The sequence below is a fragment of the Berghia stephanieae genome, chromosome 13, assembly GCF_034508935.2.
Source record: "Berghia stephanieae isolate SIO BIC M18660-M18661 chromosome 13, UCSD_Bste_1.3, whole genome shotgun sequence".
Taxonomy (NCBI): domain Eukaryota; kingdom Metazoa; phylum Mollusca; class Gastropoda; order Nudibranchia; family Aeolidiidae; genus Berghia; species Berghia stephanieae.
The window spans coordinates 24,401,989-24,419,488 of record NC_088372.1 but is presented as its reverse complement, the minus strand read 5'-3'; the positions used below and the strand labels follow the sequence as shown (position 1 = coordinate 24,419,488).

Here is a 17,500-nt window from a genome sequence, read left to right as displayed (position 1 = left end):
ATGCTTACTCTGAGATAGATAAAGACACGCCCTTAGCCTTGGTATCTTACATCTTTTTGGTGGAGAAAAAGACTTAATATTACTAAGTCTTGGAAATGGTGGCTCTCTGAGAGAAAGTCAACTCTCGATTTGAATGTGCCATTGATAGTTGCATTTTTAAACTTTAAATTTATATAACTTATCCTCAATATTTATGTTGAATTATTATGTTTTCATGTAGAAAAATGATTGTAGTTTATGAAACAACCAAAAACTGAAATTTGATCATTTTGACCATTTTCACTTTAAAACCGGTTTTCTTCGTTTTCCAAATCCCGACTTAATACCGCTTCAAGGCGTAGGGTCACAAATGTTGTTGACCTCCACCATTACGAGCTGGCAATCGACTAAGCTATCATGGGCGTGAACTGAGCAGTAGCCTTTATAACTTTAAGGGAACATTTTTTTTTCTTTCTTTGATAACTGCGGGAACTTAAAAGAAAATAATAATTATTTTTTCTCTCTAATATGAGGACCAAATTGTTGTGAAATCAAAATCCGTAATATTTTTTCCATTTCCGTATGTCCGAAATTGTTACCTAATTTCCGTAACAATTACAGACGATCCGTAAAAGTAGGCAGGTATGCTTTACCACAAAAATTTCCCTTTTGGATGAATAAAGTACATTATTATTATTATTATTATTATTGTTATTATTATTATTATTATTATTATTATTATCATTATTATTATTATCATTAACTTGGACAACAGCTAGAACTCTAGGGCATGACAAGCCATGAGCTCCATGGAACTGCTAGAATGACTCCCCATTTCTGTAGCACGAAATGGACTGTGGCAATTGCTTGTGATACCCTTTGACAATGTAATGTAATCACAATAATAAAACGTAACAGGAGCTTCAATCTAAATTACAAAATAGAGATCATGTGGATGTTTCAGGTTTCCGCACAGATGCCATTTATTACACAAAACACAAGAGATATTGAATTGATTTTTCTGGATTTGGTGTATTGTTGTAAGATTGGAGGGTGGAGGTTCCTGATGGCCCAGTTGGTAGAGCACTTGCTTCACACGCAGTGGGACCATGATCAAACCCGGGTGTAGTCCCAAATGATAATTACCACAAAACAAGTAGTCCTTCAGAGCCCTAAGCCTATAATGCCATAGTTTACCCCGGTTTCTATAGAGTGAAACGGACAATAGCAATTGCTTGCTACCCTTTGGATAGAACAGATCGCAAAGAACTTTTCACCAGATCTATCAGACCCAGTTACTGCCGGGTGGACAGGGGGGGGGGGGGGTTCAGAAAAAAAATCTCGACTGCACCGGGGATCAATCTCAGTCCCTTCGCATGTGAAGCGAGTGCTCTATCAACCGAGCCAACAGGACCCCCATAATGACAACAAAACCAGGGAATTAATTACAGGGACAAAGAGTTAAAATAAAAACAAAACAATACCCTATAATAACCTTAGGGGATCCCGATAGCTCAGTTGATAGAGTACTCGCCTCACACGAAATGGACACGTGATCAATCCCGGGTGGAGTCAAGATTGTTTTTTCGGAGTCCCCTGTCCACCCAGTAGCTGGGTCTGTTAAAAAAGGACTTTGTCCTATCCAAAGGGTAGCAAGCAATTGCTATAATCCGTTTTCACGCTGTAAAAACTGGGATAAAATATTATATTTTTTAAAATTAGCTTTTATATAGCGCAATATCACCAAACATGCTCAAAGCACTTTACAAGGGGTCCCCGGAGAAAAGCAACATTTAACATTGAGGACGGGACATGATGCCTGTGAGGCGATGCTACAATTTTTTCGGACAGAGACAACGCTGTTAACGGCCAGGTACTCATTCTACACCCAAGTACAGTGAGAGAAAGCCAGTAAAGAGCCTTCTCCAAGGACTCAACTATGCGCTGAGCGAGACTAGATAGAGCCCAGGACCTTCCGATCCGAAAGCGAGTGTCACACCACTAGACCACAAAGCCGGGATAAACTCCTGCGCTATGGACCTAAAAGGGCTCTGAGGGACTACTAATATTAACCTTACCTGCACGATGTAGTCGATGTCGATGATATTACAACCGGCAAGATTAGAAGGAGGAACCGGTGGAATGACCAACTCCTCCCCTGTCCAGCTGTCCTCCCCTAAGCTAGGAATCGATGGCCGTTTAAGGCGAGCGACCTCTTCTGTTCTCGTTTTGGTTTTACCTTCAGCATGAAAAGTTGTCACCTGTCATTTTTATAAAATAAATAAATAAAAAAATAATAAAACAATTTTTAAAAGTCATATATACTTTGGAGCCGGAATTTTCTCTATAACCAAACTGACAGTAATAACTTCCAGCCACCCTTTAAGCAGGATCCTAGTCTATTGCAAGGTACTTTCTGCCAGATATAACAGAGCCAGCTACCCAGATAAAGTTAGGGGGAGTATAAGATACAGAGATAATTCAAATATCAAAAAATAGAAGAATGAATTCTCTTTTCTATGATATATGAAACATTATTGAATAAAATTATCAAGACTTTGAAAAATATTGATAAAAGTTGATTTTAAACAAAATTCAGAATTCCAACACTTTTCAATCCATTAAAAATCGTAACTCTGTAACTTTTGTCTAAATCCGTGAACAGTAAAATGGAAACGAAATTTGAATTCTTCTAGTTATAGTAAAAACAAAGTGTTTACGGCTAAAAATAGAATAAACAACTTGAATCAGTACTGAAAAAAGAAAGTACTTAACACAAAAAATACTGGGCAACCACGGGTGATCCTGCACAATATAGCAGCAGACGATGGCGGGCGATAACACCCTCTATGGCGTAAGTGTACAACCCACTCCCTTCCCCCATCCCAGTCTAGTCATTTGTTTTGTTTTGTTTTCAAAACTTTTCAGACGCTTGCGACACATTTCGGTCAATATCAGCGCGAGTAAAAATAAAGAATAAAAACCAGTTGTTCAAAAAATTATAGATTTACAATTAAAGCATCAAAGAAAAAAAGTAAGACAAAAGGGAATTGGTTGAAATATGGACCAGGTGTAGATTCCAAGAGCACACTATCAGTGTTCTTAGTTTGAGATCACCTAAAAGCCTCATCCAGACACCAGTACAGGATCCAAGAAGAATACACCCAAATGGTTACAAGATGTGTTCATAACAAAAAAAAACAAAAGATACTGTCAATACATAATATTGAGATCATTAAAATAGTAAATAGTAAATAATGAAGTTATATAGCGCCTAAACATCCACGTTAATCGTGCTCTGCGGCGCTTTACATAATAAAAATAAAAATGTTTAAAAACAACAAAATTAATTATCACGACACTACATGATACATAATAAGCATGCATACAAAAAACAAAATCAAAGCAACATCTATTTCATGAAAAATAAGCCTCGCGGAACAACTCAGTCTTCAGACATTTCCTGAAAGATGATACATTTTCACAGGACTTTGAGGACTAAGTGCGTTCCATAGGCGTGGAGCTATGAATGAAAAGGCTTTTTAACCGAAAGTGGATTTTGAGGTGGTAACTTTTAGAAGTTGGGACGGGACTGAGATGATCTTAAATTTCGAGTGGGTTCATATTTTTTAATCAGTTACTGCAAATATTCAGGTGCTAATTAACAAGCAGGGTTGCCAATCCTGGAGGCAAAAATTTACTGAACTTTGACACAAACACATTGACCGACCTTTTTCTGAACGCTGAACTCTAGTAAAAAGACATTATGTATTTACTTCTTTCCATTTAGTAGGTGATTGGAAAATATACTGAGGATATACAACATACTGAATTCCATAAATATTCGGAATATTGGCAACGTTTGAACAAGGCACACAAAAAAAATCACCTCCCAAAACTAACACTATACATTTGACTGTTTCCCTCTCAGCCAAAGACTCTGGAGAAGGGTCATAACAAAACCAAGTAATCCCAATCCAAGACAAAGACAGAAAGCAACTTAAGAATACAGATATCGGGGGGAATAGAGGATACGGCAAGTGACCTCCTGTCAACCGTAGGAGTTCAAAAGACCCCCACCCAGTCTATAAATTAGGAGAATGTGTCAGTGCATGACATAATCAGTTGGAAGGTGAAAATTTTGGATTTGCAGTTATTTTATTTTTTTATTTGCATTTTCTGAAAACATATGCTCCTCAGAGCATTTTAATCTTTATTTGAAGTAAATCGGGTGATTTTTCATGAAGTAATGGTCTGATGTATGGGGAAAGGCATCCAACAACTTTTCTCAAATTTCACACGTTTTCAACTCGACTAGCTGTAAAAAAAATATTTAGAAGTGAAATTAAGCTTTGAAATTTCATGAAGATGTACAAAAAGCATTGATTTAACCATTTATGACAAGAACTCATTTTTGAAAGAAAAATTGACCTTTTATCTAAACTTGGCAATATCTCAGTTCAAAACTTTTCACCATCCGACTGATTATGTCATTCACTGAAACAAACTAACTACAAACCATTCTCAAGGCGACATAGGACGAATCCATTTCTCGATCAGCTCCGTTACTGATGTCAGCGTAACACTTGATTGCCTCCCCTGGCACCCAGCCCTTGCGATCGATGGAAAACTGGGCTGTGATTGGTCCAGACTTGCAGCACAGACAACACAAGTTGGTTTGATCATTTCCAGAACAACGTTGCTGTGTATTAAAGGAATAGAAAAAAAAAATTTAAATATTTTGTAAAAAAATTGTGTAAGCATAAAATGAAGTCATCTCTGATTGATTCGAATTTTTCCATACCTTTTTAGTCACAATTTTCGCTCAGAACATTCTGTGAGTAGATCGCAACGTAATTCTTACCTTAACCTTAAATCTCTCAGCCCCTGGAGGTGCATAAGGCCTGGACATTTTCCTTCAATTTCATCCAATCCTTGGCTACAGTGGGGGTCCCAATAGCTCAGTTGGTAGAGCACTCGCTTCACACGCAAAGGGACCGAGATCGATTCCGGGCCCAGTCGAGATTTTTTCTGATCCCTCCCCCTGTCCACCCAGCAGTGAATGAGTAGCTGGGTCTGCCAGATTATCCTATCCAAAGGGTAGCAAGCAATTGCTATTGTCCGTTTCATGCTAGAGAAACTCTGATAAACTCCATGGAGGTGAAGATTTCAGATGTACCACAAACCATGGAGTATTAAAGCTCTTTCTGCTAGGTCAAGGCACTCTCTCTTGATGTGTACTGTAAATTTGCTGTGAAATTGAATGTAAGCTTCAATTTAATCTGTAGGTCTGTAGTGTTTCTTTCATCCTGTTTAGTTGATAAAGGGGAAACGTCCACATTATCTGTTTTCGTTTATCAAATTGAAGCTTACATTCAATATTACATTGTTATGTATCTCTTAATGTGTTGCTACCAAACGGACTGTTTTAGAGGTGTAGACTACAAAATAAATGGCATATCAATAATAGATGGCTCATCCTTTGCACTGTACAAAAGCTCAAGTTTTTGTTACAGAATCGCACCGCATTGCTGAAATTACTTATAAATCTGAGAAGGTGTGAATGAAACATTGCCAGAAAAAGCAGAGAAAAAATACCAAATTTTTATTTTTTTCTGCCTCAGTCAACATTATTGGGTTTTTTTTCGTGCATTTTTCGTTTTTCTTTGTCTAGCACTGATTCATTCACACTGTAACGGATCTATCTTATACTGATTCCTAATTTGTGAGGCTGGCTGAGAAAACTCGAGAAGATGTGGCAAGCTTCAATTCAAGATATGAGCCAAAATCAAAGATAAAGTGTTTCCCATACCAACAAATTTTATTCATAAAAAAAATCATAACTTGGGTTCTAATAGACATAGAAAGAAAATTTAGAGTGGTAAATGATCAGAAAGATGTGTGGTCTACACCACTGCATACATAACTCAATTTATGAAATTTGCGCATCTTTCCGGGTTTTCTCAGCCAGCCACACATTTGTCAATTTGAAATCGCTTACAGAGTTAGCTGGGTCTGAATTCAAATTAAGACATCCGATGACGGTGAACATGCGTTTGGTGTCATGGTCAAACTTCCAGGGCTTATCAATCTTACAGAAGACAAAATAACGAACATGTCCAATGCCACCTTCGAATGAAGAAGGAAGTCCCTCTGGGAGCTGGAACTTGAAGGGATAAACATGTCTTCCTGCTTCAAGTTCGACTGTATCAGAACCTTCACTGGACTCTGAAAAAATTTAATTAAATTAAAAACGACTGACTTTAAGCCCCATTTTTACTGCACTAATCCCCGTTTTAAGAGCAATTGAGAATATTAACTATTCTCTAGCTAACTTCAGGAGAGTGGGAAACTGCACCTATCTATTCCACCACACGTATCTAGGCTCTCTGATTGATAGTACATTTGATTGAAGGAAAGTGTAATTTCTAAAAATAATATTTTAATTTTTTAAATTACTTTTACAGTCCACATCCTAGTATCACTTTGTCATCAAGCTCTCACTGCGACTGTCATCATTGCATGATCAAAATCATCCTTCTTATCCAAAAAAACTTATATTATAACAACTAAGATTTGTTTTTATGTTTTAAATGGTTTTACGGCGCTTGCAACACATTTAGGTAATATCAGCGCCAGTAAAAAGGAAGAAAATTGCAAAGTGAAAACATAATATATGTACAATCAAAAGGACTTGAGCAAAAAGTAAGACATAAGGGAATGGCTCAAATAAGGAACAGGTGTAGATTCCAAGAGCATACAATCAGTGTACCTACTTAGTTTGAGATCACCTAAAAATATCACCCTGACACAAGGTTCCACTTAGCAGAATACACTCAAATGTTTACAAATCAAATATTGAATATAAAAAAAAAAAACAACAGTACATGACAGAGTCGATTTACAAAAATAGCTCCTCCCAAAACTATAACTATAAATTCGACAACCCCCCCCCCCCCAGCCACAGTCAGGACAAAACTAAGTAATCTCATTCCAAGACAAAGACATAGAATAACTGGAAAACAGTTATAGGAGTAGAGGACACAGCAAGTACATCCCTTTCCACTATGGGAGATCGGGAAACCCACGAAGTAACAACTAAGAACTCACTCTTTCCGAACACGACAATCTCTTCCTTGAAATATTTTTCTTTCGATGAGTATTCCTCGCTGTATGAGAAGGATTCATCCTCAAACTCTACCTCTTTCTTTTTACTCCATCGCACATGGGCCTTTCCTTCAAACTTGATCTCTATGCCTGGACCATAAATTTAAAAACATGAATATGAAAAAATATGAAAATTTACATAGGGCATTTCCACAGATTAACCATGCTAAATGAGCTTCACAATTATTCCCCAAGCAAGCCATGTGGAATCATATTTCACTTCATACAGTACCAGTTGCCTGTTAGGTTCCATTTGTATTAACCTGCAATAACCTGAATTAGGTGGGGTAATGTCGGTACAGTGCCTTACCCAAGAATGCAGGAGTCAAACTTTTCCAAGATCACAGTCACCTATCCAGCCACTGACCACACTCAAAAAATTAATTTTAGTTGATGTATTTGACTTTGGCATTTACGTATTTCAGTTTGTTTAAAATTGTTCTCTAAGAAAAACAGCCTAAAAACCTTTGAAAATCAAAAATTTAGGTTTTAAAAATCGGAATTTGACCACACATATGTGGTAATTTTTACACAACTAAAAAAGACATCCTCACAAAGTGTGGATATTCGGTCTTGTGGAATGACACTCGCTTTCGGATCGGAACGTCCTGGGTTTGAGCCTCAGAAAAGGCTCTTTACTCACATTCTCTCACTGTACTCATGTGTAAAATGAGTACCTGGCCGTTAACAGCGTTGTCTCTGTCCAAAACAAATGTAATATCGCCTAACAGGCATCATGTAATGTCCTACATGTTAAGTGTTGCTGTCTGCCAAAAATACCATGTAAAGCGTGTTGAGCATGTTTAGTGGGTATCGCTTATAAAAAGATCACAAAAAAATATAAAAAACTTACTTCAAGAAGCTGATTATTTTATATATTAAAGATGTTGAACGCGAAGGCAGTTTTCCATTATTTGCCATCTATTCCATTATTTCAAAGTAAACTGTCTTGATTTGATCGTTGTGTTTTTCAGCAATAGACAGTCAATAAATTTATATGAATTTTCAGTGAAAACATGGAAGGCCCCTTCAATTACTGTTTGACCAATTTTTACTTTATTCGACACCATGTTTTTATTCTGCTTTGGAAAGTATGCATTTTTAGAGTGTTGTTTAACCCTCTCCTTACCAACCACAGGAAAATCGTCACATTCGTTACGATCCAACCAGCACTTTTATCATTCAGATTTCTTTTGTAAACATCAAAATTTAAAGAAACATGTTTATTTATAGCTATAAAAACGTGACACAGTGTTGTAGATTTCATTTTGCTGATCAATATTTTGCATATAATGTAGTCGTTGCTCTTCTGTTTGAGTACGAAAAAAACTATTTTTGTGTTGGATGGGTGTGAAATTTTGGGGAAAATTCTGAAAATGGCTGGCAAGGAAAGGGTTAACACACAAAATTATTGTCTTTTTGCATGAGCCATTTTTTTTTTTTTCAATTAATATTTTTTGAAATTTTGCATGCAGGTTTCACATATGATATATTTTATTAAACTATTCTTACTTCTTAATATTAATTTTAGATAGCCCCAGATATTTTGCAATCATTTTGAATATTATTTCTTTTTTTCTGTCTCAGACCCTTTATTTAAATTTAAAGCATACCCTTGGACATTAAATTAGGCCACATAACCGAAAACCCCATTGAGAGATACGCCACAAACAATTCGAACTGCTTCAAAATCCTACACACAAGAACACAAAACTACAGAAATTCTTTCTTCATTAGATCTATCTCGGAGTGGAATGGTCTGGATGAACTGGACATCATGGCACCACACCTAAACGATTTCAAGGCCCGACTGACATGGGCCCGCGCCCAATGAGGACGCCGCTGAAATACAACAGGACCATTGGTTTCTTCAGCGCCAACCATACAGATACAGATACAGATAGGCTAAATGCAAATTCCATGCCTCTATCATAAAATTGAGATATTTTTTCACTTAGCTGTAACACTCACCTCTCATTTTCATGGGTTTGGTCAGCTCAACAGTCACATGACCCTCAACGACACTCCCTGGGTAAAATACTCCGGTCATGTTGGCAAAGCTGATTTCGAAAATGTTTAGTTTTCCCATGGTGAAGTCCTGTGATCAAATAAACCCGTCTGAAGAGGAGAAAATAATGTTTCAATTTCTTTGTTAAAAAAAAGGGGGAGTTATAAATAGTAATTTGTTGGGGTTTACAATGTCATTTTGGAGGTCCAATTGATTTTATGGGACGTGCACTTATTTGCAGGTCTGATAACCCAATTCCTTATTTATGGGCTTATTCTTGTAATGGAAATCTAAAAAAAATGATGCATATTATTGTCCATGACAATGTTAACAAACTCAACCCTAACCCCGACTATATCCGTAGTATACCCGGGGTTGATTTTACCCCATGCCGATTTATTACATTGTTGTGAGACAAATTGTAGGCATAGTATGCTTTTAGTTTTTTACGTGTTAGAGGTAGCTGAATGAAACTATCTATGTCCATGCTCTTTTTTAATACATTTTTTCTAATAAGTGGGTTCGGATGATAGACTCCTGCATATATATATATGTACACCTCAATTGTATGTGTTTTTGTAAAATACTCGCATCGATTCTACATGCTAGATCTATTGTACAAAACACAAAACAATGTGTAACCTTTAACATTTATAGTCTGTTAGCGGGACCTTAGTAACAACTATCACCCAACTAACAACTAACAACTATCACCCAACTGGCAGTCTAAAAACAATAAAAAAAAAGAGCTCATTTCATTAACTTTCGTTAACTTCATTCATTCTATAGCTCAGTTGTTAGAGAAGTTGGCGAAAATTTGCAATTTGGTGAGTGTCGCATTACGCTATGAGTTATTGTTTGCAAAATTATAGTACCAGACCCATATTTTGGATATATTATATTTCTGTTGTCTCATGAACCACTCAGTACAGACAAGAAATCAAGAATAGCATAATATATAAATACATTTATAACTAAGCTGAATAATATGTAACATGGAAATTATTGATAATTTTGTGTTTTAATCCATTCCTTGCCAGCCGTTTTCAGAATTTTCCAAAATTTCACACCCATCCAACACAAAAATAGTTTTTTTCTTACTTAAACAGAAGAGCAACAACTACATTATTTGCATAATATTGATCAGCAAAATGAACTCTACAGCACTGTGTCACGTTTTTATAGCTATAAATAAACATGTTTCTTTAAATTTTGTGATTTACAAAAGAAATGAGAATAATATTATATATTATATTGTTATTGATTGAGATGCACATCATCAAAGATGAACCATTAAAGTCATGAAAACAAACATTGAAAACAAAATTATTTTTTTTGCCATACAGCATGCGGAGCCATGTTCAAGGGCAGATAACTCCAAAAGTTGAACAAAAAAATTCATTTTCTTTCAGACAATTGTTATCTATGCTAAAAGTTGTACAGGATTACCAAATTTGAGAGATTCAGCTTGATCAAAATTTCAAAAAATTGTAAAAAAAACTCAAATTCATATTCTGACTTGAAAATTTTGTTTCCTTCATGTCTCGTAAGTATCTCTACAATTGAGCCAAGTTTGAGGAAAATCAAAAGGGATGTGGTTCCCAATTTTCGAAAATTTGGCCCACTTGACATGGAATGGCCCGACTGTCTTTTACAAAGTCTTGATAACGTCATATAATTTGTAATTTATCAATAATTTCCATGTTACATATTATTCAGCTTAGTTATAAATGTATTTATATATTATGCTATTCTTGATATCTTGACTGTACTGAGTGGTTCATGAGACAACAGAAAACTCAAATTATAATATGTCCGAGTAGATAGTAATCTCCTAAAACAAGCCTGATTTCTATCGATTTGACTTCACCACAGACATGTTGAGCGTGGTCACTGAAGGCTGGGGGAAGACGAAAACCTCTGGACATTGTATTGTGTCTGTGGATAAGGCATTTTACACTTAACTCCACTCAACTGGTGTGGATTAGAATCTGTGAATGGACATGGCAGTGATGGACATTGCAAGAGTGTCAGTACAAAATGACACACTGTATGAAAATCAAGCTTAAATCCATGTGCCCGTAAGGAGAAATCCTATATAAGCCCTAAACAAACAAACAAACAAATATAAAAGATTTTCTTTTTGAAAACTGCAGCAAATAAAACATACACACACACATGAGATATACATGGAAACACACAAAACAATGTAATCAAAGTTTTATTAAGATAAGATAAATGTTAAAATTACAAAATTTCTTTTAAATTAAATAAGGAGAATAAAAAAAGATTTTGCACAAATGTGCGAAGAAAAGTAGTGCTGAGTATTTATTGATCGATTGCATTTGAAATGGAGTGCATGGTGAGAAATTATCACAACGCACGGTCCAATAATGCGAAAAATGATCGCACTGCACGGTCAAATAATAACAGCCTTAAATTTGGCCACCTCTACTCACAGTAGTATTGCGAATAGTAGATAGCGTTTGTTTTCGTTAATCACAGTAGTACTGAGAATAGTAGATATAATTAATTTCAGTTATTTGCAGTAGTACTGCAAATGCGGGTTTGTTATGTACTTGCAGTAGTAGCCTAAGAGCCTAGATCTTTATTGTAAAGAGGATTGGGCGCAAAATATAAATAAACTACATTGTTATTATCATTAACTATTATTTTTTTATTATTATTATTGCTAATATTTTTATTTTTATTTTTATTATTATTTTGCATTTCGTTGACGATGAGATTGTGTCTGTTGTTGTGTAGTGATGGTGGTGTTAATGTGGTGGTGTTGATGATGTAGTAGTGGTAGTTAGTGATGATGACTGGATAATGATGATGATGATGTAATGGTGGTGGCGGTTGTTGTAGTTTTGATAATGATGTGGTAGTAATGATGATGTGATGGTTGTGGTTGTAGAAGTGGCAGTGGTAGTGATGATGATGAGAAGGAGGATAATGATGTTAAGGAGATGGTGGTTGCTATAGTTTTGATAACGATGTATAGGTTGCTGTGGTAATAGTAATGATGATGATGTGGTGGCTGTAGTAGTAGAGGTAGTTTAATGATGTTAACTTCTATTATTTGCAGGAGCACTGAGATATGAGTCATGAGCAATGGCGAGAGTTTGTGTGTGAGAGAGAGAGAGAGAGAGAGAGAGAGAGAGAGAGAGAGAGAGAGAGAGAGAGAGAGAGAGAGAGAGAGAGCGAGATTCCTGGAACTTTATTAAATATATACACTAACTGTAAATAATACTCAATAAAACGGGGACGGAATTATTCTCATTAAAATAATCGTGACATATAAGCTGAGAGACTTCAAGATGTGAATGAATGATCAAGTAGGAGAGGTAGGGATGGGGAAATTTTCATGGATTGGATTGGGGTGACAAAAACAAAACAAAAAAACATGATCTTGATCTTGTCAAGATTCAGACTCCAATGTCAATGACTTCATCAAGGAAAAGTTGAAAAGTTCAAAATCCCAATTCTCAGTCACACAAAATGTTTCAATCATCCCCCCTTCTCAAACTCAAACTACACACTCTCATTCAACTTCACAAGCCAATCAACAACACGCCATTTTGAGCAGAACATTAAATACAGTAATACAGTACAGTGTTGTGTTCAGACTTCATTCTGTGAGGGGACAAAGACTAATTTTCAGAGACGGGAGAGCGCTTCTACTACTGCGAATAAGCACTTCGTTTAAATAAATTTAAGAAACTCTGCTGACTGAGACAGACTGCTGACTCAGCTGTGCAATTGCCAAGGAGTGAGTCCTTGGTAGTTGACGGTTCATCAATTGCCAAGGAGTCAAATTGGAACTCTTCAGCCGCATGTGGTGATTTCAGTCGGGCCTCAATCAGCTGCATGTGGTGATTTCAGTCGAGCCTCGATTAGCGCGCATACGAATCGCAAACCCGGTCACTTTCTTTTCTTCCATTCGCCATTCACTCATTCTTTGTCAATCGTTGTGGAAAGGATCAAGTCAACACTTGTTGGCATTTGTTTTTAATTTTTATGTCTTTTCACGAATTCCAAGATGAGTTAAAATAATATCAAACAAAAATTACTGTTGATTTCGGATTCAGGGGAGGGGGGGGGGGGGGAACAGAAGGACGAAGTGGCAAATCCCTGCCAAGATGTCCTAGATTAAAAAAGAAAAGTAAGATTTCCTTTATTTTAAAGGTAATATACTGCACATCGTCTTAATACGGAATAATTAACGTAAAACATTTGTGCAACAAGATCAATCCGTGGCATTAATAGTAAATAGTTGATGATCTACCAACTGGCAAGGTCCGTACAAAAAGAGGAAATATGAGAGAAGAGAGAGAGAGAGAGAGAGAGGAGAGAGAGAGAGAGAGAGAGAGAGAGAGAGAGAGAGAGAGAGAGAGAGAGGAAATGACAGAGAAATACATACACAGAGGAAAAAATGGCAGAGAGGGAAAAGAGAAAATGACACAGAGAGAGTGTGTGATAGAGAAAAAAAAAGAAAAAATGACACAGAGAGAGAAAGAAGAGTAAAAGAGAGTATTAATTAATATTAATACATAACATCACTCTGTGGCAATGCATCACTTCGTGACACTAAAGGTACTCCGTGGCAGTTAAAAGTAGTTGATGAACTGACACGGTCCTTGGCAATTGACGATTTGACAATTGTCAAGGTCCTTGGCAATTGACGCTACCATTCATTTATCAATTAGAGAGGTGAGCCGGTGTTACCAATACTTAGCTTCTATACCAGGACAAATCATTCGTTTGGACAGAAAAATAAATAAAAAACTTACCGCTTACCGTCAAAAGCAGTTTAGATTTGAAGATACATTTGTTTTCTATCAAAAAACATTCGGTACTAGACAATCCTTGATGAATATCAAAAGTTGTGTTTGAAATTATATCCTAAATATTTTCATGATTCATTCCTCGCTAAATCGTGTGTGTTTTTCGTCTGATTCAATGGTTGGTGCCCCCTAGTGCCTGCCGCCTGCCGCGCCAAACAAAGGTTTTTTAAAAAGTTTATTGAGAAAAAGATACGGAAAAAAAGTGTCCCTAGATAGGTATGCAATTTGGTGCATAAGTGCAGTAAAAATTGGTGCGCAAAATTAGTTCGTAGAGGATGCGAGACTGTGTGTGTGTGTGTGGTGTGTGTGTGTGTCTCTTTCTTTCTTCCTTTTTTTTTTGGGAGTGCCTACGTACACGGTAACGGGGCATCTAGCCTCAGGATCTATGTACACGTAAACCGGTTTACCGTTGCAACATTCTGTCAGTGATGGTCCTCGCTGTCGTGACCGCGCGCGCTCGTGTGTGTGTGTGTGTGTGTGTGTGTGTGAGTTGTTTTTGTTTAATCAAAACAATTTTAACCATTAATGGCGAGATTCCATCTTACACTCCCCAAACTCCAGATCTTAGTCTTAATGTTATCATTAAAAGACAAGCTTTGCGATTTATAGTTTAATTGAAGCCCGAGTCTAAATATACTCTTACTACTGCTCTCTTGGTGGAAACGATTTATTCTGCATAAGCAATCTGGAGAAAAAAATCAGTGTCACTGTAAAAGGTTAAAATTTCACGAAGTACGCTCCGTGAACACCGCTGTAACAATCCTTTGATCTACGTCATCAGGCAACCCATTGTTTCTTTCATCTTTTCCCATTCCCCCTTACTATCCCCCCATCCCCCCGCCCATCTCTCTCTCTCTCCCTCTCCCTCTTTCTTTCTTATCATAGTGTTATCCCTTCCCATCTCAATGTAAAATGAAAACGTTCTGCTGTTTGCAGATACATGTATGATTATTTTGTTTTTTTTCTCTCACTCGGCTAGGATTAAAAACCAAGACATCAGGTAATTGGTGTCTAATGCCAAAGTATAGATTCTCTCTTTGGCCAATTTAGTCACGCACGTGGCAGCCCAGCTATTTATTATGTTCTGCCTATAACACACAATAAGTGGGATTTTGGGGGTGGGTACGAAAGAAATCAAGGTCTATAAGTAACCGTGCACAAGAGCTGTATCGGGAATTGGTTTCTGGGGGTCTTGCAAATACCAAATATTTTATGGAAAGCTCTTTCGAACTCCAAGACGTCTGGTTTGTTTTGCTATCTTGGAACAAACGAAACAGAGATGTCTTGAGGTGTGACCTAGTTGTCTGATTTTGTGACCTGGATGTAAGGTTTTGTGACCTAGATGTATCCTTTTGTGTGTGCAAGCCATGCGGGTAAGTACAGCGATAGCTTGCCAGTTGAGGAAAAAAAAAGAAGAAGCAGCGTATCCGCATTTGAAAATCAAAACAAAAAAAACCTGAAAAAAACAAAACTTAACCTATTAAAGGCGAATATCAATCTTACTTGGACCAAAAATAAAATCTTACCGTTTTCATCAAAAGACAAGAAACAAATTACAATTTAAAAACTTGAGCTTTTATATAGGGCAATATCAACCCAACGTGCTCAAAGCGCTTTTTATCAATATTCTTACTGCTCTTATGGTGGAAACTTTTTTTTTTCTGCGTAAAAAAATAATATAAATGACGACTATTATTTGTTAACAAAAAAATCAATGTCACTGGCAAAGGGTTAATTGCAGTACTCCTGCATCCTGTGAGACTCCTACGGCACTTGCTAATCATAAAAAAAGAAAATAGCAATCAACAATACTAAGTTGAAAAAAAAAGAAGAAAAAAGGAGGAGGGGGGGGGGGGGGGTGGGGAGCAAACCCAGTAGCAATGCAACCTTTAGCGGCCAAATTCGATCTTTGACCTAACACCAAATCCTCTTTCATCAAAAGACAAGTAACGGCAAAACGATTATAGACAATTGAAGTCCGAGTTGCGATAGTCTGACTGCTCTCTTGGTGGAAAAGCTGTATTCTCCGTTAACAATAATAAAGATAAAAGCAAACTATTATCTGAAAGCAAAAAATTTGCTTCGCTGTTAAGGGGTTAAGAACATCTGCCAGCATCGTTGACAAGCTCTACGTCCCCAAGCGACACGTCCCCCTTTCGTCTTCATCATGCAACCCCCCCCCCCCCCCCCCCCCATCTCCACTCTCACGGTGGTGGTGGCGTCGGATAAAAAAGGCCTTTTTTTCTTTTATTCAATCAACTTGACTGCTGGTGAACCCTAGGCCTCTCTACAAGTCCAAGAAATAATACTCACTTTTTCTCTGCTCCAACGAAAATATCTACCCCCTACCGGTCTAATTATTTGTAGCAGACGACAAATTTCTCAAAACGGTCACGTGACACTATAAAAACAACACAGGAAGTCCATGAAAGCTTATTTACGGCATTTCCTTTGAACCGTGTAAACAACAAAATTTCGTTTTCATTCGACTCAACGGGTCAGATTGGCCGGTATTTTTTAACGAACTAAAGTTCTGAAAAATCAAAATGTTTCTTAGAAAGTTGAAAGATGCTAGTTTTTGAAACAGAGGTAGGTTTTTAAGAAAAATCTTTATATTTTACGTGAATGCATGCTCAAGGCGAGTTGGACGTGCAGCGGAGGTTGGTAGGCCAAAGGCCCACCTCTCCTCTAGATTTCTCAGACTCAGATTTAGTCTTCTTATCAATAATTACTGTTTGCGGGAGGCCTTCCGAAAGCTCCTACATCCCCAGTCTATTCTTGTTTTTTATAATTATAATGTTCTAGTTTGGGATGGGGGGGAAACCTTTTTTTTTTTAAGTCTCCCCCCTCCCACTCTTAGGCTTAGACTTAGGCTTTCGGGTTTTCCCCTCGTCCCAAACCCTCACTACTAAAACAAGAATACTGGGGATGTAGGAGCTTTCGGAAGGCCTCCCCTATCTGCTCCATCTATTTACAAATATACACTGGCTATTGCATTAAAATAAAAAAGTCTATTTACTTTATAAATTTAGTTTTCACTTGGGCTGAAAACTAATGTTTTCACAACACTGTGACTACTAGTGACTGTCACACATTAGTCAGTCACACATGACGTACACAGTACACATATATCCACTTTTGAACCTCCACTTCATGAGAGTTCTTTAGGTACAAGAAGGTAGATATTCAAGATGGGCGGTAATCGATGAATAACCATAGTATTTGATAAGATTTACTTCCGATACAGCATCTACAATCATGAGCGTAGCTGCGCAGGTAAATCAACGTTACTTTAATACAAGATAAATACCCTACATTAAATGTCACTTATTCTGTGGAATGGTGGATGGCGTCAATATCAGAGCGTCTCTTGCAGCCATACGAGGGCAGAATTTTTGTTCTCTATTGACCTTTGGTATTTCTCTAGGTACTCTTTCCACTTGAAAATTTCTCAAAGATCTGAGCCATCTGTTGGTGAAACTTTTAGGTAAACTTC

At 37.0% G+C, this 17,500-nt stretch overlaps 1 protein-coding gene across 4 annotated transcripts in view; it reads right to left on the bottom strand.

The window, feature by feature from the left end:
• LOC144959031 (arrestin domain-containing protein 3-like) overlaps positions 1-17,500 on the bottom strand; it is a 38,962-nt gene that overhangs the window by 17,214 nt on the left and 4,248 nt on the right. For 2 of the 4 annotated variants that reach the window (XR_013642551.1, XM_078891368.1), the window contains exons 1-6: positions 17,024-17,139; positions 9,118-9,264; positions 7,090-7,236; positions 5,981-6,207; positions 4,499-4,681; positions 2,058-2,240 (exon numbers count right to left, since the gene is read on the bottom strand). Coding sequence is in view for 2 of the 4 variants with exons in the window: in XM_078891368.1 (XP_078747494.1) it covers positions 2,058-2,240; positions 4,499-4,681; positions 5,981-6,207; positions 7,090-7,236; positions 9,118-9,235 (858 nt within the window). In the remaining 2 variants the exon portion in view is untranslated. Of the gene's footprint in view, positions 1-2,057; positions 2,241-4,498; positions 4,682-5,980; positions 6,208-7,089; positions 7,237-9,117; positions 9,265-17,023; positions 17,155-17,500 lie in introns of those variants that run through there. The other 2 variants (XR_013642552.1, XM_078891369.1) reach the window with 2 other exon arrangements.